This window comes from Leishmania mexicana, chromosome 23 (genome assembly GCF_000234665.1).
Source record: "Leishmania mexicana MHOM/GT/2001/U1103 complete genome, chromosome 23".
NCBI classification, from domain to species: Eukaryota; Euglenozoa; class Kinetoplastea; order Trypanosomatida; family Trypanosomatidae; genus Leishmania; species Leishmania mexicana.
In genome coordinates this window covers 509905-535551 of record NC_018327.1, presented here as the reverse complement: position 1 = coordinate 535551, position 25647 = coordinate 509905, and the positions used below count along the sequence as shown (strand labels likewise).

At 56.8% G+C, this 25647-nt stretch overlaps 5 protein-coding genes across 5 annotated transcripts; all 5 read left to right on the top strand.

The window, feature by feature from the left end:
- Nucleotides 1–3583: 3583 nt before the first annotated feature.
- LMXM_23_1155 (hypothetical protein, unknown function) lies at nucleotides 3584–4984 on the top strand (the record flags this gene model as incomplete). Its single annotated transcript, XM_003875705.1, has 1 exon — nucleotides 3584–4984. One exon carries the CDS (start codon nucleotides 3584–3586, stop codon nucleotides 4982–4984), a length of 1401 nt encoding a protein of 466 aa, XP_003875754.1.
- A 411-nt stretch (nucleotides 4985–5395) lies between these two features.
- Nucleotides 5396–7282, top strand: LMXM_23_1150 (conserved hypothetical protein; the record flags this gene model as incomplete). Its single annotated transcript, XM_003875704.1, has 1 exon — nucleotides 5396–7282. The coding sequence occupies one exon, from the start codon at nucleotides 5396–5398 to the stop codon at nucleotides 7280–7282; it is 1887 nt and encodes a 628-aa protein (XP_003875753.1).
- Nucleotides 7283–9654: 2372 nt separating this feature from the next.
- Nucleotides 9655–13683, top strand: LMXM_23_1140 (conserved hypothetical protein; the record flags this gene model as incomplete). Its single annotated transcript, XM_003875703.1, has 1 exon — nucleotides 9655–13683. The coding sequence occupies one exon, from the start codon at nucleotides 9655–9657 to the stop codon at nucleotides 13681–13683; it is 4029 nt and encodes a 1342-aa protein (XP_003875752.1).
- A 1653-nt stretch (nucleotides 13684–15336) lies between these two features.
- LMXM_23_1130 (conserved hypothetical protein) lies at nucleotides 15337–16668 on the top strand (the record flags this gene model as incomplete). Its single annotated transcript, XM_003875702.1, has 1 exon — nucleotides 15337–16668. The coding sequence occupies one exon, from the start codon at nucleotides 15337–15339 to the stop codon at nucleotides 16666–16668; it is 1332 nt and encodes a 443-aa protein (XP_003875751.1).
- A 1890-nt stretch (nucleotides 16669–18558) lies between these two features.
- On the top strand, nucleotides 18559–20529 carry LMXM_23_1120 (hypothetical protein, unknown function; the record flags this gene model as incomplete). Its single annotated transcript, XM_003875701.1, has 1 exon — nucleotides 18559–20529. One exon carries the CDS (start codon nucleotides 18559–18561, stop codon nucleotides 20527–20529), a length of 1971 nt encoding a protein of 656 aa, XP_003875750.1.
- Nucleotides 20530–25647: the final 5118 nt, after the last annotated feature.

Below are 25647 nucleotides of genomic sequence, written 5' to 3'. Positions count from 1 at the left end.
GGCGCAGGCTCCCCAGCAGCAGGCAGTGCGACGCCCCGGCGTGGGATACGCTCGAGTCGCGCTGACACGCTCCCCATCGCATGGGTGGTACAGACGCGTGCGCTGTCGCCGGTCGCCCCGACGCACCGCCGTCCAGGACACGACCCCTGATAGCAGTAGCCATGAAGCCCTCTGACGTCCCCCAGCTCGTAGGTGCTTTTACCCCTGCCACCGCCAACCCTGCAGAGCCGCAGAAGCAAAACCAAACCAGGGAATATCACCAGGGTGCTGGCAGAGTGAAAAAAACAAGAGAGGTTTTCTCAGAGCAGCACCCACAACAAGCTGCGCGCAGTAGCCCCCGGCAACCACCGAAAGACAAGAAGGTCGTCAGGAGCAAAGCGCCGCCTACCCCACCAGCGGTCATTTCCATCACCGTTGTTTCCCGACAGCTCTAAACGAAGGGAGCGTGGGGAAGCCGTTTGTTCCCTTCTAAAAGCAGGTCTCGCCACCGTCTGAAGTGGTCCCTTGTATGGAAACGGCGAAAAATCCAACTCGCAAATTTGAAAAGCGCATTCAGCATCTTTTTTCCATGTAGCACACACCCCTTGATAGTAGCCCCTGTTCGGCCAAAAATAGGCCTGTCACCACGGAAGGGATTCAGCGTAGGCGAGAAGAGGGTTTGATGATACAATAAAACAATCCCCTGCTTCGCCTCACCGAAGCTTTGGCTTTGCGTCTTCCATGCTATCCTCTCGCCCTCGCCCTCCGCTGTGGGGAAAACAGAAGGGAGAGCGATGAAAGATAACGTTGCCGTCGAAAAGATTGCTTTTCCGCATCTTTGTTCATCTTCCTCCTATTTTTCTCGAGGAAAAGTCCCTTGAACTAGTGGGGCAAACAAACGAAAGATGTGGCTGTCTGCTAGCCTTTCCTCCAAAAACGCCTTTGACGAAAAACAAAGGCCCACCCCGGAATCCATCCGAAACCAAAAGATTTAGCGGGCCAAAAACTGTTTTTAGCACCGGCGAAAGCGGCCATTGGTTTTTTGACTTCCGCGGCTGCAGGGCGAGGCTTTCTTGGCGAACGGCCCCCCCCATTTTGCGATTGGCGGCGGGGAATAAACCTGGCGACCCCACAAATGCCCGCCCAGGTTGCCCTGCTAGCGCGTGGTGGCGGCAAACGGAAAATCAACCGTTCACCCGGTAGCCCGGTGATGCCCTTCCCAAAAAAAAAACCCAGGCGTTTTTTGGACAAAGACGCCCTCGCCATTCTTGTCTGGAAGGCCAAATTCATCTTCCTGCGGGCCCGGGGCTTCTTTCGGGGGCCGGCAAAACATGGGGCCAGCACCGGTCCCCCGCCAGCGAAAAAAAAATAGCCGCCAACAAGGCCCACCCCAAGATGACTCGCCAAGGTTGGCGTGCGGGTTTCCCGCCGAACAACGCCTTCCTCCTTTTTTCCAAAAAAGTCACGGATTTCGCCAAACCACTAAAAAACAAAGCGGTGGGGGGCCCCCGGCGCCGGGGCTTCTTGCTTTTGTGCCGGCCCGCTGCTTCTCCTTTTGGTCCGCGGGAAACGTTTTGGGGTGGCGCGCGTTTTCTCCTCTTCGGGTAGGGGCAGGATCTCGGGGCCGGCATACCAGCCCCACACGCCGCGCAGAACGGCGCCACGATGCCGAGAATAGCCGAGCCCCCAAGCCGCCCACAAAAGCGAAAAAAGGCGAAGGAACCGGGGCCCGGGGAGCCCCAACACCAGAGAAGACCGCGCCAAAAACACCTCTTTTATTTTTTAATAGGCTATTCCCTTGCGGGATCCTTTCGCAAACAGGGAAAAGTGGCGTTATTCCTGAAGCGCTGGTTCTGTTTAACGGCGCCCTTGGCCAGCACGCGCCTTCGCCTTTCGCCACTTTTTGAGAAAGCTTACATAAGACGCGCGCCGGATTGCGGGAATCCTGGGTATCTTTTTTTTTATTTTTGGTTGCCGTTTGTCGCCTTTGGGGAACCATTCTGAGCGGCATGGTTGGCCTGAAAGACGGGTCTTTTCGGTGCGGCCGCTGTGTGTCAAATATTTTAAGACAGACTCTATTCTTCGCAGTATCTCCCCTTTCTTCACCCCTGTTTTGTCCCTTTTCAAGAAACTAGAGATTCGTCAAGGGGATCCGACGCAGCTAGCTTCTAGCGACGGCTGGCTTGGTTGTGGTCGCCGGTTGGCCGTCTTCCTGGTATGCCCGCCCCGCCCCCCAAACTGAAAAGACGAGGCGGGAAAAGCGCCTGTTTTTACTTTTCAGCACTTTTGGCTTTGCTTTACGCCTCGATTTTGATAAACACCGTGGCTGTTGGCAAAATGGCGGGAGGGTTTTCGGGAATACGCAGATCAGGGAGGATTTGGGGAAGCAAAATCGCATTCTGTTTCTGTTTTTTTTTTGCAAATCTTTGGCGATGACGCTAGAGCCCGTTTGCGATTATTGGGTCTTGTTCCGGCCGGGAAGAAATGCCATCCCCTCCTTGGGGCGCCTTGCGCCTGCCTCCGGGACGCACTTCGAAGGTTATAGGGTGAGGGTCGCTGCGGGGTGGCTTTGGAATGTTGGGGGTGGTTTTAAGCAAAGTGTGAAAATTCGTGTTTTCGGGGGGCTTGGTATTTTTAAGGTGTTGGGGTTGTGGCGCCCCTGGCGATGGTGAAGCCAAAGATTTGTTTGTTGCGGTGCTCTGTTTTCCCCTTTGGATGGGGTAAGGTTTCAGCTTTTGTTTTTACATTCTAAGGAATTTCTTAAACGCCAAACGACTAAGGGATGCGCAATGAAGCGTTCAGGTCGTCCGGAATATTTTCAGTCAGGCATGCGTAGCCACTAGTCTCATTTCTTGAAAAGATGTTTTTTTCAAAGAGCCAGACGGATTTGGCAGAGGGACCGGCCACGGTTCGTGTTTTTACCGTGGTATCTTTTCAGCTTTTGTCAATGTGGGGGGGGGGGGCTGCCGGTGTTGGGTTTCAATGCGGCGGAGCCTGGGTTCCACAAAACCGCGATGAAACGGCACAAATGATTGGGGGAGGGGTGAAAGATTACGGGGGTCGTAGGGGTGTCAGGGCCTGGCTTCATCGCCGCTGGGAAAATGAAAGGGGTGCCTCTTCCCTGTTGGGGGGCTTGTGGGTGGTTTTTTTGGGGCCCCCGCAGATTTCCGCACATGCTGTGGGTGGTGCTCTTTGACGCTGCGTGTCACGCTGTTAACGTGAAAAGGGCCAAATGATGCTAGAAGAAACTGGGGGTCACCCATGCCGGGTGGATCTGTGCATCAGTAGGTCGTCCGAAGGGAGGGTGGAGTGTATGAGGGGGGGGTGCTGCGAGTGAAGTGCCTGAGAGCCCAGCTTCGCCTCAAAGAGGGTGGGTGCCGCGTGGGTTGAATGTCCACACAGCTTTTAAAAGCCAACAGCAGTGCAAGTTGTGTTCATGGCCGCCGCAACGCTCATCGAGCAGAGCAAATGACTGGATACGCGCGCAGTCCTTGTTGCAATGAATTAGGGCCTTTCACATTGTTAGTGCTTCCGTCTTTCACTTCTTTCTGCTTCCCTTCTTTCGCGGGCTCATATCGGGTGGCGCGCAGAGCCCTGTAATAGTATGTCTACTACTCCTGTGAAAAATGAACTAGCCTCTGTTTACGAGAGCATTCAAATTACTTTGTCTAAAATACAAGAAGACTCTGCAAAGAGGAGTAGCCAAGAGCAGGAGCTGATTTCGTCAGTGGGGAGCGCTAAGTGCCTAGCTGGCATTTTCTCATCGCATCCTCCAACCAACGATGAAGTAGTGCAAGCTCTCAAAAGTGCCGGTGAAGAGGAGCAGGTGGAAGCAGAGTGTCTGCAGCGCTACCAGCGGTTTGTAGAAGCAAAAAGGCACTGCTTTACTTCTGTGGAGGGTGACCTGCGGACTGTATGCAAGGTGCTCTCCGGGATTTTTGCAGCCAACGAAAACGCGGAGGAGTCCACCAGTGGCGATTACTGTCCTGAGGTGCAGGAAAATCAATGCGATGCTGAATTGCTGCACTTGTTCCGTCTGTGGCACACGGTCGTGTGCTTGCACAATTTAGTGCTAGGCTCGTTAATTAAAAGGGGTTTTGATAGTCCTCCGTGCGAACTTCAGCGCGTCAGTGCCGATGAAGAGAGATCCTACGCTCGTGAATCAGCGTTGAGGAATACTGTCGCTGATACAGAAAAAATGCTTCTTGCGATTCGGAGGCGCCGGAGAGACCTAACTGCGGAAACAGAGGCAGTGCGTGCCACAGCGGAAAGCATGACACCTCTGGGGTTTTCGGATGAAGCCACTGTGCTGCTTGCGGATGAAAAAGACGAGCCTCTTGTTAAGAGCTTAAGCCAAGGACTTCACGAACTGCAGCAATCCAGCGACCGTCTTAGGAAGAAAAAGGCTGCCGTTGATGAAAGCGCTTCAAGTCTGATAGAAAAAGTGGAAAGGCTAAGCTCTCAAACAGCAGCGTGCCACTGCTCTATGGAGGGATTTTCACAGCGGTCTAGAGAAGCTGCGGATGATGCTAACAGTCTGATGAATGCAAAAGTAAAAGCTCTTCAGGAACTGTATCGAAAGGCACAAGAATGCGCATCGGAGGAGGGACTTCTTGACAGAGATGTCGGTAACTACAAGCAGCTGTGTGCACTGCTTGTGGAGTGGGCAGAAAAAGAAGATTCGGAGGCGGAGCGTATCGTAGCAGCTGAGCAAGCGTATCATTCTTTGCTTTCCCAAGAAAGAAAGCAACAAGAGAAACTCACGTCTCTGCGGTTGTCGATAAAAAACCTTGAGAGTGCGGTGCGCGATGCTTCAGCAGAAAAGCAACGCATTCTAGGCGAAGTGCAATACTTGTCGAAGCTCATCTCCAATCCCACTGTGGTGAAGCAGGTGCTGGCCACGGTAACTGAGGAGTACCATCCTGAGCGTGAAGTGACCGCAGCTCATAACTATCTGAGATTTGTACAAAAGGCTCGTCTGGAAAGACATACGTCTCACGAGTAGTATTGAGTATTTAGACTTCTTCGAATTACCCGGTCGCATCTATTATGCAATACGACTGTGACCTTACCTCTTCACTGACCATGTTTCGTTCTGTTTACCTTGTAGGCGGTAACTTCCCTTTCTTGAAGAACTCGGGTTCCGCGTGTAGAATTTCCCCAAAATGAAACCGAATGACGATGAAAGAAACAACATATATATATATATATATTCACCATTAGCATTCGAACGCTAAAAGGCAATGATCTGGTTTGATCCTCGATGAAATCGCCTTCAACTCAAGGTCCCCTCAAGGTGATTGACATCCCTTACGGCAAGTTTTCCGCCTCTTTTGTTGAAAGTCTGGCGCATTTACAATAATGTTTCTGTGTGCTTTGAAGAAAAATGACCTTTGCGCCTCCACTTTTTTCTTGTATGGTTGTTAAGGGCCGCCGAAAGGTCAGAGTTGTAATGACTGCACCAAGCCCTTCTACCGCAGCTGTAGATTCTGCAAATGAGCTGCTAGACGTCATGGATAGCAATGTGAAAAACGCATCTACTTCCTCTATAGGAAGTGAGATCTTATCTGCTTCAGGACGTAAGCGCTCATCGGACTTAGCTCCTGCACCTGCAGCTGGTGCGGAGAAGGCGAGCTCCACAAGTGAGGCAGGTCGGAAGCCCTCTACAGCGCCCATGGAAAACTCTTATTTTACCACCTCAATGGCGCACGGCAACTTCGATGCTGTACGAAAGGAAATGGAAACTCAGGAAAAGATAATTGCCACTCTACAGCGGGACAACGAATCACTCCTGAGAGAGAAGAAGGAGATTCTCAGTCGATGCAAGCAGCTGGAGCATGATTTCGAACACCTAGAGGCAAAGCACAGCTTGCTTCTCAGTGCACAACAGGACTTTGCGGCACGATCAAACATGCATACAGCAAATGACTCTGCCAAGATCGTGAATCTCCAAGCACAAATCGAAGAGCTTCATACCAATTTGGAGACGGAAAAAAGGCGGTGTGCTCTACTGCTACAAGAGAGGAACGACCTGACTCGGTCTAAGAGCGATACTCCTAGTCTTCTCGGAAGCGCAGAAATTACTAATGTGGCTGTAGTGAGGGAGCAGCAAAGCAGGAGCGAAGATGCGGAGGCGAAGTTGCGTGAATCTCAACGTATTCACAGCATTCAGAAAAGCACCATCGATGCGTTGCACTCAGAGGTTACCCGCTTAGAGTCTGAGAGGAAGGTCTTGCATAGCCGAGAGAACAACTTGCTGCGCGAAGTGGACAGCCTGCGAACGCAAGTGCGGGATTTGGAATCGACTCTGCAGCAGAAGAAAGGGAGCATCAGGGAGCTTATCAGCAGCTGCCAGGCGGGCAGTGCCAACGCACAGCGCCTCAGGAAGCAAGAGAGTCGAATTCGTCTGTTAGAGAAAGCCTTGCTGGAAAAGGACGAATTCACTAAGAGAGCAATGGAAGAGCTCCGCACGGAAACGAAGAAAGTGTGTGAGGGCTATCAAAGTACAATTGCTGAGTTGCGGCAGCGTTTGGAGGTCCCCAAGGATGATCCCGAGCTGCGAAGACGTATTAGCACTCTCGAAAGAGAGAACCTTGACCTTCGTCGTGCACTTGGAGGTGCCTCGGTTTCTTTAGCCGTAGAAAGTGGTCAACCGCTGCAGAAGGTAGCCGCTGAGCCCAAACATCAGACGGACGTGACTGACAAGACCGACAAGCCCGGCGGGCAGGGTCTTAAGGCGCCTGGGTCTCACGATCTTGAAGTTACACACCTTCAATCCATCATTGAGCAACTCCGCGCAGAAATATGCGAGCACAAGCAACGGAACATTATGCTTCAGAGCAAACTCGACAGCATCCACGCTGAATGGGACGCTAGGGTTGCCGAGATGAAAACCAATTTCACTCTTCAAATACAGACCCTGCGCTCTGCCCATAATGCGGAGTTGAGTCGCCTTGAGGCCACTCATCAATCTCAGCTGCTAGAGATTTCGAAGTGCTCAAAGGCCGATAGAGGAGACAGCTTGGGTTCCAGACTCTCTCGAATTGTCGAAGAAAAAGGATATGATGCCTCTCTGATTGCCATCGGGGAGAGGCTCTGCTTTTTGGAGAAGCGGTATTGTCAAAAGGAGGAAGAAAAGACGCACGAGCTTCTGGAAATGAAGCGCGTAGCCGAACTGGAGAGGAAGGTTCAAAAGGAGAAGACCGATTTACTGCTCGAGCAGAAAAACACACAAATCAAGCGTTTTCAGGTCCAGCTGGACGAGCTGCTGGCAGCTCTCTCCATTCTGCAGGCCACATCGTGAGGCATTGCAGAGTAGATTTTTTTTGCGCTTCTTAGATTGGCTTTTTTCTTTGTGTGCTATGAAGGGTTCAGTGGACTGTGAGAGCACTGACAGAGCAATGAACCTCCTTTCCGCCAGCCAAAAAGCGAAGTGCCTGGTTGAATAGAAGCTTTGGACTTTTGTAGTCCAAAGTTGTTCATACCATTTTACCGTCTCCAGAACTCTCTTGGCGCCTCTCAGTTATCCAAGTGTAATTGTGGCGAGGGCACTGATACAATACCCAGCTCTCTTCGATTTCCTCTTGAGTATTCCTTGCATCGACTCGGTCCGCTTTTTACGGTTTTCTATCTTTTTGAGCATACAATGCAGACCACTTCTTTCGTGTTTCATCACCATCAGATTGGAAAAATGGCTTCTCCATACTTTTGGGACTTTTTCGGTCTCTAGCCTTTTCTTTGTTGATGGAGTGCGCTACGACGCCAATCTTGAATCCAATATTCACCGGCTCAGATATGAATTCAGATATCAATACAGTGCGAAGGGGTAATTGATTTGTCTCAAGATTTTTGAATGTCGTACTCGTGAGGTGTAGTAGTTCAGCAAAGAGGGCCACATATTGCTCTGCCCTGGCATCAAGGAGATGTCAAACTGGGCAGATGCCGAGATTGCCGCGCTTAAAGGTTCTCAGCCGCTGATGCTGAAGGGCCCCCGGTAGTTTCTATCGCTGCAGGGGTTCTACCTTCGTGCTTTTCATCCCCTTCCCCATCAAATGGACTACGGCTCCCATATGGCACCCGTTCTGACCGCGGTGAAGAATCCGGGATACTGCGGCAGCTGTTAGGGATATTCGGCGGTAGAACAGATGGGGTCTCAGCGGAGCATCGCGACTGGTAAGCTGCACATGCTCAGCCAGCAGGGGACGACGGTGTGCCCGCCGAACCCGCGCGACTGCGGCGGCGTAGGGGCCTTCTAGAGCGTCACTGAATCTCTAGCCTACTGATATGTGGCGCAAGCAGGTTAGAGTAATGAGGAGTGGGTGTATCGATAATTGGCATTCTACGGTACGGCAGATGCGTGCCAAAGTCTAAGCGCGAGCAAAGTGGCCAGGGTGTCGTTCTGCGTCAAGCTATCAGCCAAGATCCTAGAGGCTTTGATAGATGCCGTCGCGTTCAAGAGGCTTATCACCGTCAGTGTGGATGCTTCGATGTTGCCAAGCCACACTGGAAGCCTTTTCAACGGCAGTGACTGCTCCGAGAAAGTCACGCAACATCATTCCTGCAGGTTGATGTGTACAGGCACGACTACCAGCCTGGTAAGGATGACTGGATCACTCGAAGTTCTTCAGCTTAGTGGTGGGGTGAGGACGGCTGCCTGCGCCTCCTCCCTGCAAGGGACCCGCAGTGCGGGTGCTCGGTGCACGCGTTTTCTGGCGCCGCATGCAACGGTGTCCATGACCAGGAGTGGACCTGCGGTATGTGAGGTATGATCTTCAGCTCCACATACACTGTGATGGTCACTGCTTAAACTGAGTTTTGCTCACTCCTATTTTAGGCGCCTTTTGGGTTGACGTTCACTGCTTTTCCACCTTACTCACTCCTGTAATGACCCCTAATGACGAGGGACACCTCAGCGTGGTACCCCAGGCCCCCGTGCGCCCCCACTCTGTGTGGGCAAGCCGAGCAGCCCCCACCTAACCCTGCCAATGCCAAACCACATCTGGCGGTGGCAGGGGTAAAAGCACCTACGAGCTGGGGGACGTCAGAGGGCTTCATGGCTACTGCTATCAGGGGTCGTGTCCTGGACGGCGGTGCGTCGGGGCGACCGGCGACAGCGCACGCGTCTGTACCACCCATGCGATGGGGAGCGTGTCAGCGCGACTCGAGCGTATCCCACGCCGGGGCGTCGCACTGCCTGCTGCTGGGGAGCCTGCGCCATCGCGAGGGATGCCTCAGGGGTGGCAACCGGCACGATGGCAGCGACTGTGAGGCGACCTGGGAGGCAGGTGGGCGGAGTATGAGGCAGTGGCCGTGCTCGCATATGACTGAGTCGGCGCACTGCCGTAGCGCACCGCGTACCGCCACTTCGCACCACGCGTTGGGGCTGTGGCAGCCCGGGCCGAGTGGAGTGTAGCTCACGTTGCACGGGGTAGTGGATGCGTTGAGGGGAAAAATGACATTGGAATCTCCCGCCGGCGGTTGTGGGGTCTGCGGCTCGAAGTTACTGTACATACGGATGGGAATGGCCCAGCGCTCCACCTTTCCTTTTCCCTTCCTTTCCTCTTTATACCGCTGGGCGAAAAGAATAGGGAAGAAGCACACAACTGGTAGGAAGAGTGAGACAGTGCCCATTACAGGGAAGGAGCACTGGCACGCCCAGTTACGGCGAACGCAGCCATGAAGCATATTAACGTTGAAACGGCGACGAGGGAGCAGCTCGTCGACTTTATTCGCCGCATGCATCCGCAGCTGCAGCGCGAGCAAGAGCGAGTACGGGAGTTGGAGTCGCAAATTAGTGGGCTTCAGGCCTTCATCCACGAAAAGAACGCCGAGATTCGCGAGCTTCGCATGCAGAGCGACAGACTTACAGAGAAGTCCGCGAGTGATGAGGAAACCATCAGCACCCTAATCAAACAGATGGAGGAAATGCGCTCTGTGGCGTCGTCTTCGTCCAGCGTAGTACCGCTTAGGGCCACCACTGTAGTCCAGCGCGACCGAACGGTCGAACGTGGAAAAGGGAAGTCGCATCCCTCTGCCAATGCAGGAGGTGGCGAGTACACGCCTGAGACGCTCCGGCCGGTTGACATGGTCGGAAACGGCGACGGGGGTCGCTCACCCGCTCTTACACCGACACCTCTCAAGGTTATTACGGAGAGCGCGCCAGCACAACTGAAGCCGCAAAACGCTGCCACCGCCGCCGTTGCCGGCAAGATGGAGGAGATAGCTAACCTGGAAAAGAAGGTGCGAGAGCTGATGGAGGTGAATGCGTTCTACTCCGCCATTGTCTCTCAGCACGACCAGGAGGAAAAGGTGCGCATGAGTCAAGCGCTGGCATTTTGCAGTGGGGACTCCGATGATCAAGTAGCTGGCCTTCGTCAGGAGGTTGAACGGTTGCAGCTTCGCATCTCTACCATGGCCGGGCAGGGCGAGAAGCTGCAGCGGATCATCAGGGCGGTAGAGTGTGAGAAGGCTGCGCTGAAGGAGGAGAACGAGGCCCTTAAAAGGGAGTCCGTGGTGCTGGAGGCAGAGATGGAGGAGATGACACGCGAGTACGCGCGGGCGCGAAAGTCGCTCGTAGCAGCGGCGACAGCTGTACAGCCCGCTGCCTCGGTGGAGCGGCCGTTCGCGATCGCGGAGGATGTGCCACAAGCACGGGCTGCCTCGGCGCCCCAACACGGACTCACGCGAGAGCCGCCGTCCAGAGGACCAACCGCGACCGTCGACACCTACGGGCAGCAGTCCGATCGCCGTGTTTCCTACCTCTCGACTGGCCCCGCGCCCTGCGTGTCGCCACTTGCGCGCGACGGAAAGCAGGGCATGATTGGCGGGGTAGCCCCTTCAGCACAGACAGCGTCCAGCATTGCAGCAACGCGGTTTCACTCGCGCTTCACCTTCCGATCGCTTCGTCCGATACGCGTGCGCAACCCAGACGCGCACGAAAGGGAGCTGCTAGATCGGATACATTTGTACGAGGAGCAGTTTGCCCAGATGGAGGCGTTTGAGGCGGATCGGCAGCGCAGCTTTGATGAAATGGAGCAGAACCGAGCGGAGCTCTTCGTTTCAATGAACAGTCAACTGGAAAAGCAGCGAAAAGAGATCCACCGACTACGCAAGCTGCACGAGGAGACATCTCTCAAGTCCTCTGTTACGGGGCATCCATCACGCAGTCACTCCTTTGTGTCCTGGCCAAACAGAGAGGAGGAAGAGGAGAGAGGCAGCTTGCGACAACGCGGGTCACCATCCCCTGTAGAACGTTGTCTCACCGCAGTCCCAATAGGCTCGCATTCACTGCGCTTCGTCGACTCTTCTGACCGTTTGGACGCTGGGGACGACACTACTGTAGCGTGGCCCAACGAGCGAGAGAGTGTCCTCTCACATGAGCGTTATGGGCGCCAGGTCACCTCTGGGGCTTCATCGGTCTCTTTTAGCCCTCTCGATGAGCTTATGTGGCGCGAAGAGCACGAACGCTCGAACATGTATGTGGAGTCTGTTGAGGAAGAGCTGCAGCTCTTTGTTGGGATGCACGTTGCCACTGTCCGGCTCTCTACCGGCGCACTGGAGGCGCGTGAGGCTCAGCTGCTTCGCGAGACGACTGACCTGAAGAAGGTTGTGGACGCGTTGCAGACGCGCGTCGTCGACCTCGAAGCACAGCTGGTCAGTACAAGAAAGGCGGAGAAGAAGATCTTAGGGGACGCGACGGAATCGGAAGCGATAGCGATGGGAAGCGCTGCAGACGCAGACGCACCCGACACGAATTTGTCACATATTTCCACAGAGCTGTGGCAAGGCAAAGCATTACACACAGCGCATATGGCGTTGGAAGCATACGGCACCGTTTTGAAGTATCACACAGAGTCTATCAAGGGCTATCGATTGAACAGCTCTGGCGCCGAGGAGGTGGTGGCTTCAGAAACCTGCATGGATGGTGAGATTGCACGGGATCTGGAGGAGGTGAAGATGGTGCTTGATGCAGCGCGGTTCCCGCCGCAGTTGCAGCGGTCGTTTCCTCAAGTTGTAACGTCTCATCTCCACGACTCCTCTGCGTCAAAGAGTGTGGGTGAGCTCCTCACAACTTGCCAAGTCCACACAGACGCCCGGGACGGGGCAGAGGTAGTGGGGGGTGGCAGCAGGGACGAAACCTCTTCGCACCCGGTCCCACCGCAACCCTTTTCCCTACCTACCCAAACGCAGATCACGCCATCGTCGTTTCACACTGACAGTGCGGACAGAGAAAAGGTCGTATACGGAATGCCCGGAATCGTGGAGCAGGTGGACGTAGTTCCCTATATCTCGCCTGATATCTTTTCAAAGAATCAGGCGGTGGTGCGAAACCCACGGAACACCGTCAGCAGCGTAAACGACGGGATTCAGGAAGAAAGGATGGATGAGGAGAGCAGGTTGATAGGCGTGCCATCTTACCATGACGCTGAGAAGGCAGTTGCCGTGGTCACCGAACCCCCTGCTGACGACACAGGTCCACTGCCTCTGAGCGCCGCAGAAGCCGTCACCGATACATCACCGTTTCAGGACTCTCTTAAGGAGGACCCCCACAGCTTGACTGCGAGGAGCGGTGACGGGGACGTGAGCGCCGGTATAAATTTATCCTCAGAACCTCGCCAAGCTGAGTCGCCAGTTTCTGAGAGCGCGCGCCACGATAAGGAGGATGATGCTTGGAGGGAGGATCAGCGCTCAGATGGTTCCGAGGATGACAGTTCGATGACGCATGACAACGGTACGCTGAGCTCCACATCGCAGTTGGAGGTCACGGCGGGGGAGGAGGCGGAGTTCCTCGCACAGCTGGAGAAAGAGATGGCGAAGGGCGGGCTGGAAATGATAACGGAGCCGATCGAGGGCGAGGATGGGATAGTGGCCTCGCCAGGAGACCGTGACATCAACAATGGCGGCGGAGAGGACCGCGAGGCGGGCTGCGGCGAAAGCCAGCGTGCAGGCAGTGAAGTCGCCGCCGCGGAGGCCTCGTCCACGGCCAGTGTTTCGCCGTCACCTTGTGGTAGTGATGGACAGCAGCAAAGCCGCCGAGGTAGTGCCCCTCAAGAAAAGCAAGAGGTGGACCCTGCCGTCCTCGAAGCCGAGCTCGACGAAGCTGCGTCCCCAGCGGAATCGTCTGACGGACGGGCCAGAAAATCTGGCGCAGCTTCCTCGCCGTCGCCGGACCGCGACGATGTGTCAGAGGAGCGGTCTTCTTCCACACCTCCTCCGAGGACTAATTCCTCCTCGGGTGCCGGTACGTCGACCTCGAGGGAGGACGTCCATTTCGAGTCTGCTGTTGAGCGTGATCACCCCGCACCACAGATCCCTGCTCCTGTGGCAGGACCGCCGCCGCCCCTTCCGCCAACCTCTTTAGAAGAGCTTTTCGGGGCCTCTGCAGCCATTGCTCCCTCTCCCCTCACAAGGTACAACGGCGACCGCCAGCCATTCCCTGCTTCACCCGCATCGCGTCCCTCTTCTCGGTTCTCCGATCCCAACGTGTCACCCCAGATTGCCAATCTCGGCCATGCGATGAGGCCGACCACGCCTCCTAATAGCATGTTCCCGCCTTATATGCAACAGACTTCTTCGCGTACATACTTCTCGTTGCCTCGCTCCGAAGACCAGCAATTGCAGCCAGCAGGTGGCTCCAAGGGGCCCAAGTCGCACGGCTCCGCCTCCGACGACGACTTCGAGGCGGGGTTTGATCCTTTTGCCTAAAGCGAGCGTGCGCTCTTTTTTTTGCGTGCAGATGTCCATTCGGACCTACAACACACGCCAATCCATACTCTACCTGGCCTGTCACAGGCCCCTCATCGCGTGGCGCAACCCTCGCGATGGCGTAGGCTCCCCAGCAGCAGGCAGTGCGACGGCCCGGGGTGGGATACGCTCGAGTCGCGCTGACACGCTCCCCATCGCATGGGTGGTACAGACGCGTGCGCTGTCGCCGGTCGCCCCGACGCACCGCCGTCCAGAACACGACCCCTGATAGCAGTAGCCATGAAGCCCTCTGACGTCCCCCAGCTCGTAGGTGCTTTTACCCCTGCCACCGCCAGATGTGGTTTGGCATTGGCAGGGTTAGGTGGGGGCTGCTCGGCTTGCCCACACAGAGTGGGGGCGCACGGGGGCCTGGGGTACCACGCTGAGGAGCGTCCCTCTTCGTGAGGCAAAAGCGTGCTCTTATACGAATATAATGCGACGCTGAGCATTAGACAGGAGCGCCCAGGCTTTCCATAGTGCTGAGGACATGTGGGTGCGCGAGTGCAATTGCGGTGGCTCTTTACTGTTGTCACACTCTTCCTTTTACTGCTTCAGGTGCTCTTGTTGCTTCTCGGCCGTGGATTCTTTGCGCGCCTGCGGCGTAGCACACTTCAACGCTGGCATCCCCCACCCCTTCCCCATGCTACCGCTTGTACCCTCGAGCTTTGGCGTCTATTCGTCTGTCCGCTGTCTTGTAGGTTAGAGATGGGGAGGGGGAGAGGAAAAGAGGGCTGAAAACAGCACCAAGAGGGTACCCGCTTCTCCGTGTTGCAAAGATGCTGGCGTGTTGCCGGCTTGTGTTTGTGTGTGTGTGCGTGTGTTGACGTGGTGGCGTGCATCGTGTCCAGGTTGACTGGCCCTCCTCATTTCCCTCCTCCTCCTCCCTTTGCTCTACCGTTCCTCGCATCTTGCTGCCCATGGGTGCGTGTGTGTGTGTTCTTGCCTGTCGCTTCTGCCTTTGCATTCCTGCATGAGTGTGAGGACGTGTGTCTTTGCCCCCGTTCGTTTGTTTGTTTGTTTCGGTTTGACGTCCCTGTGCCTGCCTGCTTTCTTTTTTTGCTTGTTGCTTTCTTGTGTGGTGCTACCACCACCCCGGTAAATGAGAGCTGACGGCGCACAGGGCTCCGGCATGAACTGCATTGTTCAGCGTAGCTTGCGGCGGCGCATCGTGAGAAGAACAACAAAAAAGGGACCAATAACACGCATGGATCGCCTCGTTTTGGCACATTTCATCCGACGTGATTTTCTCCGAGGATTCTCGAGAGGGAGAGACGTCTGTCTTGCTGCGTCGCCCTGGGCAGGTGCACACGCACACTGTCGCAAAGGAATACTCTCGCGCTGCCCGCCATTCTATCTAGCCGAGCGGCACATGGTACTCGTGGCGCGCGAATATCCTTTCTCCTAGCTCCCTCTTTAATGACGATTTGTGGTCATCTCTCGAGCGGCATATCCTGTCCGTTGCGCAGCGTCTCCGTTGGCGCACATATACGTACACACATAGACCCCTCACCCCCTTCTGCTCGTAGACACATGCACAGGCATGCATACAAAGCATAGACGCATCCAAAGAGGTTAACTTAGGAGTACTGCATAGAGCGCGGACCACAACGGAACATGTCCGCTAGATCTGCAGCCCTCAGTGGTCGTAAGGAGCTACTTCAATGGCTGAACAAGTTGTGCGAGGCAGACTATCCTGCGGTGGAGTCGCTCCGCGATGGGGCGGCGTACTGCACCATTGTCGAGGCTGCAGTAAACCGCGTAGCCCAGAACTGCGCAGCAACACAGTCGTCTGAGGCCCCCGTTACGAAGAGCCGCGCAGACCAGGCGCACGTGTACCTGGGAAAACTGGACTGGTCCGCCACAGCGGCTGTCTGCGAAAACGCTGATCCGTCACGTGATTCAGTCTCTGTACGTGAAGTATGTTTTCACAACATGAGACTCCTGCAAGAGATGCTGCAGGAGTGCGTACCCGCCGAGCACCGGAACACGGTGGACGCAAATCGGCTTGCCACCGGGAAGTTGCAGGACCACGTGGTACTGCTGCGGTGGTTGTACTTGTTCATGTCAAAGGTACTGGCACAGTACTCGAAAAAGGCACTGGAGAAGAAGGCAGGAGTTGTGGCAGGCACTGTAGAGGGTGTCAAGCTGAACCGCACAGTGCGGCTGCGCAGTCGCCAGGCAAGCAGCAGTGATCATCGGGAAGCTCGAGCGTTGGCCCAACCGCACGAAAACAAGGCTGACCTCATGAGGGAAGAAAACAGCACGACACCTCGCTGGCTGCACGCAGCCCGCAGCGTGTCTGGTACATCTTCGCGAGAGAGAACACACCGCGATCGCGGCAATTCGGCGCGGGACAGTAATTCGCCATTTCGCACACCGATCAGGTCCAACAGCGACCCCACATCCGCTCACACCTCGTCCAGAGGTGGCTTACCAGACGCAGGCATCAGGACTAGCTCAAACTCAGCGCGTGGAACACCAGCAACCGGTCCCGCGAAAGGTTATGTGTCGGAATCTGCCCAACAGGTTCTTCGTGAAAGGACTGTTCATGCACACTACACGCGCGGCACCATCGCCGTTCCTCACGTTTTCCGCTCAACCCTCGTGCGGCTGCGAGATGAAGTGGAGGAGCTGGAGAGGCAAGTGCTCTACGGACAGGAGCGCCACAACTACCACCTCACGCACCGAGCAGGTGAAGGAGAAACGGACCGTGTGCTCAGTGTAGCAGCAGCCAAGTACGACCAGGATATCAGTCTCAGTCAAGAGGGCCGTGAAACTCTCTCTCTGGAGGAGCTAGGGGAGCTGCTGGAGGAGAGAGATCGGTTGGCACAGCAGTATGCAACGGTGGACACTGTTGTGACGCGAGCACTGCAATCGGCAAGGCGTCAAGGCAAACCAATACCACCGCTCCTGCGTGACCTCGTGGAGCTGCTTCATCCTGCTTGATACTGAGAGGAGAAGGAAAGGAGGCATCCTACTTCTCGGCTAGCCCTCCTTCCCTGTAACATGTGCGCGCTCATGACAGACTGTAATGCGCTCAGCTGCGTCCTGTAGCCTTTCTCTACGGCAGCTCCCCTCTCCCCTCACTGACACGTGCTCTGACGTGCTAATGCACTTCTTTTCCTTCCCTTGTGGCGTGGGGGTAGCCGCGGGATCGATGGCACTAGGGCTCCTGTTATCGTGGTCCAAGCCCCGCAGACTTGGACGAGAGAGATCTGCTTTCGAAGCCATGTATGAGGATGCGAGTCGTACATAACAGAGCATGTGTTTCCTCTTCAAGTGCACTCTGTGTGAGAGACATACAAAGGATCCGTGAACATGCCAACGTCGCGGTGAATGACCATCGCGTTCCTCGTTTGAACTCGGCACCACAAACCAGTGCCATCAGTGTGAAGGGAAGGCCAACAGTACAGCGGGAAAGACGCATCCAAATGTACAGAAAAACGGTACTCTGCTCAACGGCCACCTTCGTGGAAAGTAGTAGGCGAACGTTTCTGTATCTGCCTCCTGCCATTGTATTTTGATGCTCCCGCGCCTCCATTTGCTTTCTCTGTCTCTTCACTGCTCTCGTCTTTCTTGCGCTTCTCCTCTAGGGTCTTTTGTGTTCCTCTGTACGGGAGTGAACAGGTGGCATCCTGCGCGCGAACCCTTCACTGAAGAGAGAAGAAAGCAAATCGACCAAACACGTCCTCCCGTGCCGTCGTTCACACTCCCAACATTTCCCTCTCTCTCTTATCTCTCTCGTCTGGTCTCGTTCCACTCGTTCTTAGGACAGAGAAAGGCGCGCGCGACCGCTTCGGGCACAGTTAAGTTCTCTGACCGAGACTGAGTGTGCGTACGCATGTGTGTGTGTGTGTGAGCTCTTGCTGCCTTTTGCTCGTGCGGCCTCTCATCGTCAAGGAGAGGCAAGGGATGCTCTCACCAACTGCCCTTAGCTTTTCCTTTTCCCTACATCTTCTACAGTGTAGAGCAACGGTGTACAATGGCAAGCAAGACACAACCATACGGATACCCTCACCATCTACAGTGGCGGATCCACCGCCGTCGACTCATGCCTTCTGGATCGTTTGACAATATCGCCACTTACTCATCTTTGTGCCCGTCTCGCCTTGTGAGACTCCTCATTGGTCCTCCTCCTTGAGCAAAGTTTCTTCTCACTCGTCCCATAGTACGTGTGGAGTTTCCTTTGCCACCGTATCATCTTTACCTCGGCGATGTTTTCTTCTCTAGTGACGGGCGTGTATGATCCCTAATGATATTTTTTCCTGCCGAGTGCTTGTTCAGACATATACTGCTTGCCTCGACCCTGTGTCCGCCTCATATCCCGAGATACATACCTATGTATCTATGTATATAGATGCACGCGTGCTTTTTCTTCCCCTCTCCGCCTTTCTCGGCTTTTTCCTTTAAAAGTACTTGCCCACATTCGGCTTTACTTTTTGACCGCTTCGCCATCTTTTCCTCTTTTTCTTTTTGATCGTATCGCCTAGCTCCTGGTGATCGTGCGAGAGCACCCTGTTCGACGAAGGTCATGCGCCGCTCTGGCCCGTCGATATCCAGAACGCTGTTGTTGACTGGCAGCCACGACGAAGTGGTGGAGGAGAGACGCTGGCGTTTCCTTTGCCAAATCCGCTCTACACCGTCAAAGGTCTTCCCTCACCTCTCTTTGCATCGTCTTCATCTCCGCTGTGCTTGTTCATATAGCGCCGACCGACTCCTTTGGCTTTCGGCCACCTCGGCCAGACTCGATGCATCCATGAGCGCGAATGCGCCTATTATCCGTTATGTCACAGCCGCAGAGGTTTCGCTGAGACGCCTGTGGATAGCACTGTGCTGATGCTGTACTCGCCGGACGATGCTGGTGAGCGGTTCTGCTACAGCGACGCGACGGCCGGGGGTAGCGGCGTGGAGCGGGAGTTCCTGCGCGTGGCGGCGTCGTACGTGGCGTCGCCGCACGAGGGGCCGAGGAGCGCGTACTACGACTTCTTCGCTGCGCACAACGCGACGCTGTGGACCGTGGACAGCGCGACGCGCGTTGCGACGCCGATGCAGCTGGACATTGTGTACACGTTCGTGAACCCGAGAGCGCCGTCGTTCCGGCGCAACCTTGAGGCGCGGCACGTGCGGTTCGAGCAGCGGCGGTACCGCGACTGGGAGGAGCTGCGGTACTCGCTGCGGTCGCTGCGCGAGTTCGTGCTTGCGAGCGGCGCGCTTGCGCAGTACCACCACCGCCACGCTGCGGACGTGCGGCGGCTGGGTGAGCTTGGGTACCGGGTGAACATGAGCGACGCTGACGCGGGGGACGGGGTTGTGTCGCTGGTGCGGCGCGTGTACCTTGTCCTGTCTGACAAGGACCAGGTGCCCGCGTGGCTTGACACGGAGAGGTTCCCGGAGCTGCGCGTGGTGACGCATGCGGATATGTTCAGCGCTGAGGAGGCGGCGTGGGTGCTGCCGACGCTGAACTCGAACGTGATAGAGTCCGGGCTGCATCGCATTCCGGGCATCTCGCGCTTTTTCCTCTACATTGCAAACGACATGATGCTGGGGCGGCAAGTCTCCTTCTTCGACTTGTTCCGCCCCCTGTCGCCGCTTCGCCAGCGTCTACATGTGTACAATCTCAGTCGGGGCAGCGAGGGGTCGACAAAGGCGTCGCTCGCGTCGAATGGGACTGGACGCGCCGCATTACTGCTGGAGCCGGTGCTCCACAGTGACACGGAGTACATGGAGGCGAAGGGCGAGATGACCCGGTCAGAGCGAATGCAGGTCATGCGTGCCCGCGAGGAAGTCAGCAGCTGCATGCTTCAGCGTGTGCTCTCCGCTCTGAACGCGAAGGGGCGCAGCAGCGAGTGGTCGGAGAATGTGCTCCTATTGCCCTCATGGGCGACGACGAAGGCGTTTGCGTTGCCTGACCCGAACTGTGGCGTGACGCCGCGTGGACACGGTGTGAGTAGCCATTACTACTACTATTTATCGTCGATTCGCCTCGACGGCGTCGGCCTCCCATTTGGGTACGCCCATAGCCCGCAGCTGGTGGACGTTGAGGTGTACCGGCGTCTGAATGAGGTGGAGTTCTTCGACTTCACCAACGCCACCCGCGCCGCGTACGAACGCGAGATGCACCCGTACTCCCCCATCGATGAGTATGCGGTCTTTGAGGTGGCGATGATGCGCGGGATGGAGCGGCACCTGTGGAGCTCTGTGTGGCGCGCCGCGCCGGCCGACGCGTTCGCGGACGTGCGCGACACGCTCGAGTCTTGGTGGGCTGCCAACGTTCTCAGGGACCCGATGGATGCTGCTCGACGCGTGTCGTGGCGCCTGTCTGGCGGCAGCGCGGACATGTCGATGTTCGGGGCGCTGTACGACGACACTTGGGGCGTGCAGCTGCAGCGGCCGGACCTTGCCGTGGAGCTTGGGTACTGGTGGGTGCGCGATGCGGTGCAGCCGAGCCGGGGGCTTGCAGCGCTGAAGGAGCTGTACGCGATCCCTGAGGTGGGGACTGGCGACACGTGCGGCAGCGAGTCGCCGTTGTGGGCGGCGAGGACCGACGACCACTACTACAGCCTGCTATACGACATGTTCCACCACACGCGGCACGACGAGACGTTTCTGTTCGAGATGATTGATAGCGAGATGAAGGCTCTGCTGCTTGGGGCGCGCCTAAAGTACGAGTGGCTGATGCATCCGCTGTTCATGGGCTTCAACGACAACATTTTGGACGACGCCAACCACACAGAGGTCCGAATAGCGTTTCACATGCTTCTGAGCATAGCGATCCAGAACGCACCGCCGGCCCCGTGGGAACTTTAAAAACCTGCGGGTGGCGGGTGCAGCGAAGGGATAGGAAACCTATGGCAGCGTGGATCTGGTGGGTGTTGTATAGGCGACATCGACAAAAGGTCGCCTACCCGTCGTTGCACCACCCTACCAACATCAAGGAAAGGTTCTGCTTCCAGTTTTATTCTTCACGATGGCGACATTCCTGTCCCTCGCCTTTTGTTTATACATCGCTACCCCCAATCATTCCGATAATCCCAATTTCTTTTGCCTGATGACGGAGGACCCCTCTCGGTGCGTGGTACCCCAGGGCACCGTGCGCCCCCACTCTGTGTGGGCAAGCCGAGCAGCCCCCACCTAACCCTGCCAATGCCAAACCACATCTGGCGGTGGCAGGGGTAAAAGCACCTACGAGCTGGGGGACGTCAGAGGGCTTCATGGCTACTGCTATCAGGGGTCGTGTCCTGGACGGCGGTGCGTCGGGGCGACCGGCGACAGCGCACGCGTCTGTACCACCCATGCGATGGGGAGCGTGTCAGCGCGACTCGAGCGTATCCCACGCCGGGGCGTCGCACTGCCTGCTGGTGCGGAGAGCCTGAGTGCCACCCCGAGGGTTGCGCGACGCGATGAGGAGCCTGTGACAGGGCGGGTAGAGTATGGATTGGGGTGTGTTGTAAGGTGGAATAGACATGTGCACGAAGATGATCTGCTCCTGTGAGTGGTCGAACACGGGGTTGAGGGTGTGACCACACCCGTTCATCGTGTTCCTGCTGAATGCCAAGGGGCGGACACGAAGGAAGCGGGGGCTGAGGTTGGCGGCGCAAGGAAGTCGCTGCTGGTCAACTTCATGGCCACTCGCGTGCCGGTTCCTTTTGGGGTGTGTGGGGGGGGCTTGTTTCGCAAAGGAAAAATAAGAAGCAACAGCCTCACCACCTGCGCCCTCTTTTTGTTTGACAACGGCTGTGCTCTTGTGTCGCTTCATCTCCCTTCTTGGCGTCCCACGGCAATCCCATCCTTCAAACGTCGAAGACGTTCCTGGGCAACAGCCCTGCACCCTTGGTCCGCTCTGAACATTCAGACGAGCTGGAACATTGACGAGAACGGTGGGCAGTGGTGAGGCATCTGATCATCACGGCTAAGAGGTGCTTTCCACTGCGATTGCAAGACACAATTATGAGAACATCCGTCTCAAAAAACAGCTGGGCATCAACCGCGAGGTTTGTCTTCCTCCATCATTTGCGTAAATACCGGACGACCTCGTTCCGCGTTGCATGCATCGGGTTTTTGTTTCTCTTCATCTGCCTGACAGTATTGAGTTTCTGGAAGAACCGCTCTACTCATTATGAGAAGCTTCGGCCCATGCCCGAGGAGCTCTGCGCTCTTCACACTGCCCCTGGTGTTACTCATAGTGGCTTTAACGAGACGCCTGTGGATAGCACTGTGCTGATGCTGTACTCGCCGGACGATGCTGGTGAGCGGTTCTGCTACAGCGACGCGACGGCCGGGGGTAGCGGCGTGGAGCGGGAGTTCCTGCGCGTGGCGGCGTCGTACGTGGCGTCGCCGCACGAGGGGCCGAGGAGCGCGTACTACGACTTCTTCGCTGCGCACAACGCGACGCTGTGGACCGTGGACAGCGCGACGCGCGTTGCGACGCCGATGCAGCTGGACATTGTGTACACGTTCGTGAACCCGAGAGCGCCGTCGTTCCGGCGCAACCTTGAGGCGCGGCACGTGCGGTTCGAGCAGCGGCGGTACCGCGACTGGGAGGAGCTGCGGTACTCGCTGCGGTCGCTGCGCGAGTTCGTGCTTGCGAGCGGCGCGCTTGCGCAGTACCACCACCGCCACGCTGCGGACGTGCGGCGGCTGGGTGAGCTTGGGTACCGGGTGAACATGAGCGACGCTGACGCGGGGGACGGGGTTGTGTCGCTGGTGCGGCGCGTGTACCTTGTCCTGTCTGACAAGGACCAGGTGCCCGCGTGGCTTGACACGGAGAGGTTCCCGGAGCTGCGCGTGGTGACGCATGCGGATATGTTCAGCGCTGAGGAGGCGGCGTGGGTGCTGCCGACGCTGAACTCGAACGTGATAGAGTCCGGGCTGCATCGCATTCCGGGCATCTCGCGCTTTTTCCTCTACATTGCAAACGACATGATGCTGGGGCGGCAAGTCTCCTTCTTCGACTTGTTCCGCCCCCTGTCGCCGCTTCGCCAGCGTCTACATGTGTACAATCTCAGTCGGGGCAGCGAGGGGTCGACAAAGGCGTCGCTCGCGTCGAATGGGACTGGACGCGCCGCATTACTGCTGGATCCGGTGCTCCACAGTGACACGGAGTACATGGAGGCGAAGGGCGAGATGACCCGGTCAGAGCGAATGCAGGTCATGCGTGCCCGCGAGGAAGTCAGCAGCTGCATGCTTCAGCGTGTGCTCTCCGCTCTGAACGCGAAGGGGCGCAGCAGCGAGTGGTCGGAGAATGTGCTCCTATTGCCCTCATGGGCGACGACGAAGGCGTTTGCGTTGCCTGACCCGAACTGTGGCGTGACGCCGCGTGGACACGGTGTGAGTAGCCATTACTACTACTATTTATCGTCGATTCGCCTCGACGGCGTCGGCCTCCCATTTGGGTACGCCCATAGCCCGCAGCTGGTGGACGTTGAGGTGTACCGGCGTCTGAATGAGGTGGAGTTCTTCGACTTCACCAACGCCACCCGCGCCGCGTACGAACGCGAGATGCACCCGTACTCCCCCATCGATGAGTATGCGGTCTTTGAGGTGGCGATGATGCGCGGGATGGAGCGGCACCTGTGGAGCTCTGTGTGGCGCGCCGCGCCGGCCGACGCGTTCGCGGACGTGCGCGACACGCTCGAGTCTTGGTGGGCTGCCAACGTTCTCAGGGACCCGATGGATGCTGCTCGACGCGTGTCGTGGCGCCTGTCTGGCGGCAGCGCGGACATGTCGATGTTCGGGGCGCTGTACGACGACACTTGGGGCGTGCAGCTGCAGCGGCCGGACCTTGCCGTGGAGCTTGGGTACTGGTGGGTGCGCGATGCGGTGCAGCCGAGCCGGGGGCTTGCAGCGCTGAAGGAGCTGTACGCGATCCCTGAGGTGGGGACTGGCGACACGTGCGGCAGCGAGTCGCCGTTGTGGGCGGCGAGGACCGACGACCACTACTACAGCCTGCTATACGACATGTTCCACCACACGCGGCACGACGAGACGTTTCTGTTCGAGATGATTGATAGCGAGATGAAGGCTCTGCTGCTTGGGGCGCGCCTAAAGTACGAGTGGCTGATGCATCCGCTGTTCATGGGCTTCAACGACAACATTTTGGACGACGCCAACCACACAGAGGTCCGAATAGCGTTTCACATGCTTCTGAGCATAGCGATCCAGAACGCACCGCCGGCCCCGTGGGAACTTTAAAAACCTGCGGGTGGCGGGTGCAGCGAAGGGATAGGAAACCTATGGCAGCGTGGATCTGGTGGGTGTTGTATAGGCGACATCGACAAAAGGTCGCCTACCCGTCGTTGCACCACCCTACCAACATCAAGGAAAGGTTCTGCTTCCAGTTTTATTCTTCACGATGGCGACATTCCTGTCCCTCGCCTTTTGTTTATACATCGCTACCCCCAATCATTCCGATAATCCCAATTTCTTTTGCCTGATGACGGAGGACCCCTCTCGGTGCGTGGTACCCCAGGGCACCGTGCGCCCCCACTCTGTGTGGGCAGGCCGAGCAGCCCCCACCTAACCCTGGCAATGCCAAACCACATCTGGCGGTGGCAGGGGTAAAAGCACCTACGAGCTGGGGGACGTCAGAGGGCTTCATGGCTACTGCTATCAGGGGTCGTGTCCTGGACGGCGGTGCGTCGGGGCGACCGGCGACAGCGCACGCGTCTGTACCACCCATGCGATGGGGAGCGTGTCAGCGCGACTCGAGCGTATCCCACGCCGGGGCGTCGCACTGCCTGCTGCTGGGGAGCCTGCGCCATCGCGAGGGATGCCTCAGGGGTGGCAACCGGCACGATGGCAGCGACTGTGAGGCGACCTGGGAGGCAGGTGGGCGGAGTATGTGGCAGTGGCCGTGCTCGCATATGACTGAGTCGGCGCACTGCCGTAGCGCACCGCGTACCGCCACTTCGCACCACGCGTTGGGCCTGTGGCGTTCTAGGGAGAGCCGAGTTTCAGATGTGCTTCACATCAAACGGAACAGAGTTAAGAGAAGAGGAGGGAAATGTTTTCAGCAGCCGCGGAGGCACCGTTACAAGACCCATGAGAGGACAGAGGGGGTGTAAACCGCTGAGTTGCGGAGCAGGTTACCTGCGCAACAGGCTTCTTGCTGGCCACTCTCTCTCCTTGTGTGGTTACGCCGCGCTTTGCCTTATCACAGTGCCCCTCCCCTCTTTCCTGTTCCTCCCCCTTTCGTTTTTTTTGGAGGGGGATCCTATTTCTCCGTCTGCGCACCGGCCAGTAGGTGGACAGCAGCGCATCTCTCATTCGTTTGGTATTTTTGTTTGTCAGGTGGGCTTCGTCCTGATTTCTCTATAGGGACCGTTCTAGTGTCGCGACCGCTCATCATCGCTCCCCCGCTCGTTCATCGTGTTATGTGCGTGCTCTCGTTGGCTCACTTGAAGGACTCATTGGAAGCGGTGCGTTTTCCTGCGTTTCCTCTCAAGCCCCCCCGTGCTTCGCTTTCTCGAGAGGGTAGCGTCACTTTGCGCGTATTGCCGGTGTGCTGTCTGAGCCCCTCCCCCCTCCCCCACTGCCCTCCATTCGTTCCTTCGTTTTTATTTTTGCTTGTATGTTGTTGTCTTCCATGCGAGTGTGTGAGCGCAGAAGCACAACGTTTACCCCACGCCTCTCGAAGCCTGCGGTGGCTCTCACTTTCTCCCTCCACTGGGTGCCTTTCTTCGACACACATCCTCCTTTCCTTCGGTGTGTGCGTTCTCGTCTTCGGGGCTTCACTGGCTCAGGGAGCACTGATTCACCGTTGTGCTCTTTGTTTGTTGCTCCTTCTCTCCACCCGTAGCGTCGGATCTAGGCGTTCGCTATGAGCTCCAGCGGCGGGCCTTCGACATTATTGGGATCCTCGCCCTCCAAGGATGTAGCGCGGCATCAGCAGCGACAGAGCCGCCTCTGGATTGCTGTGCCGAGTTT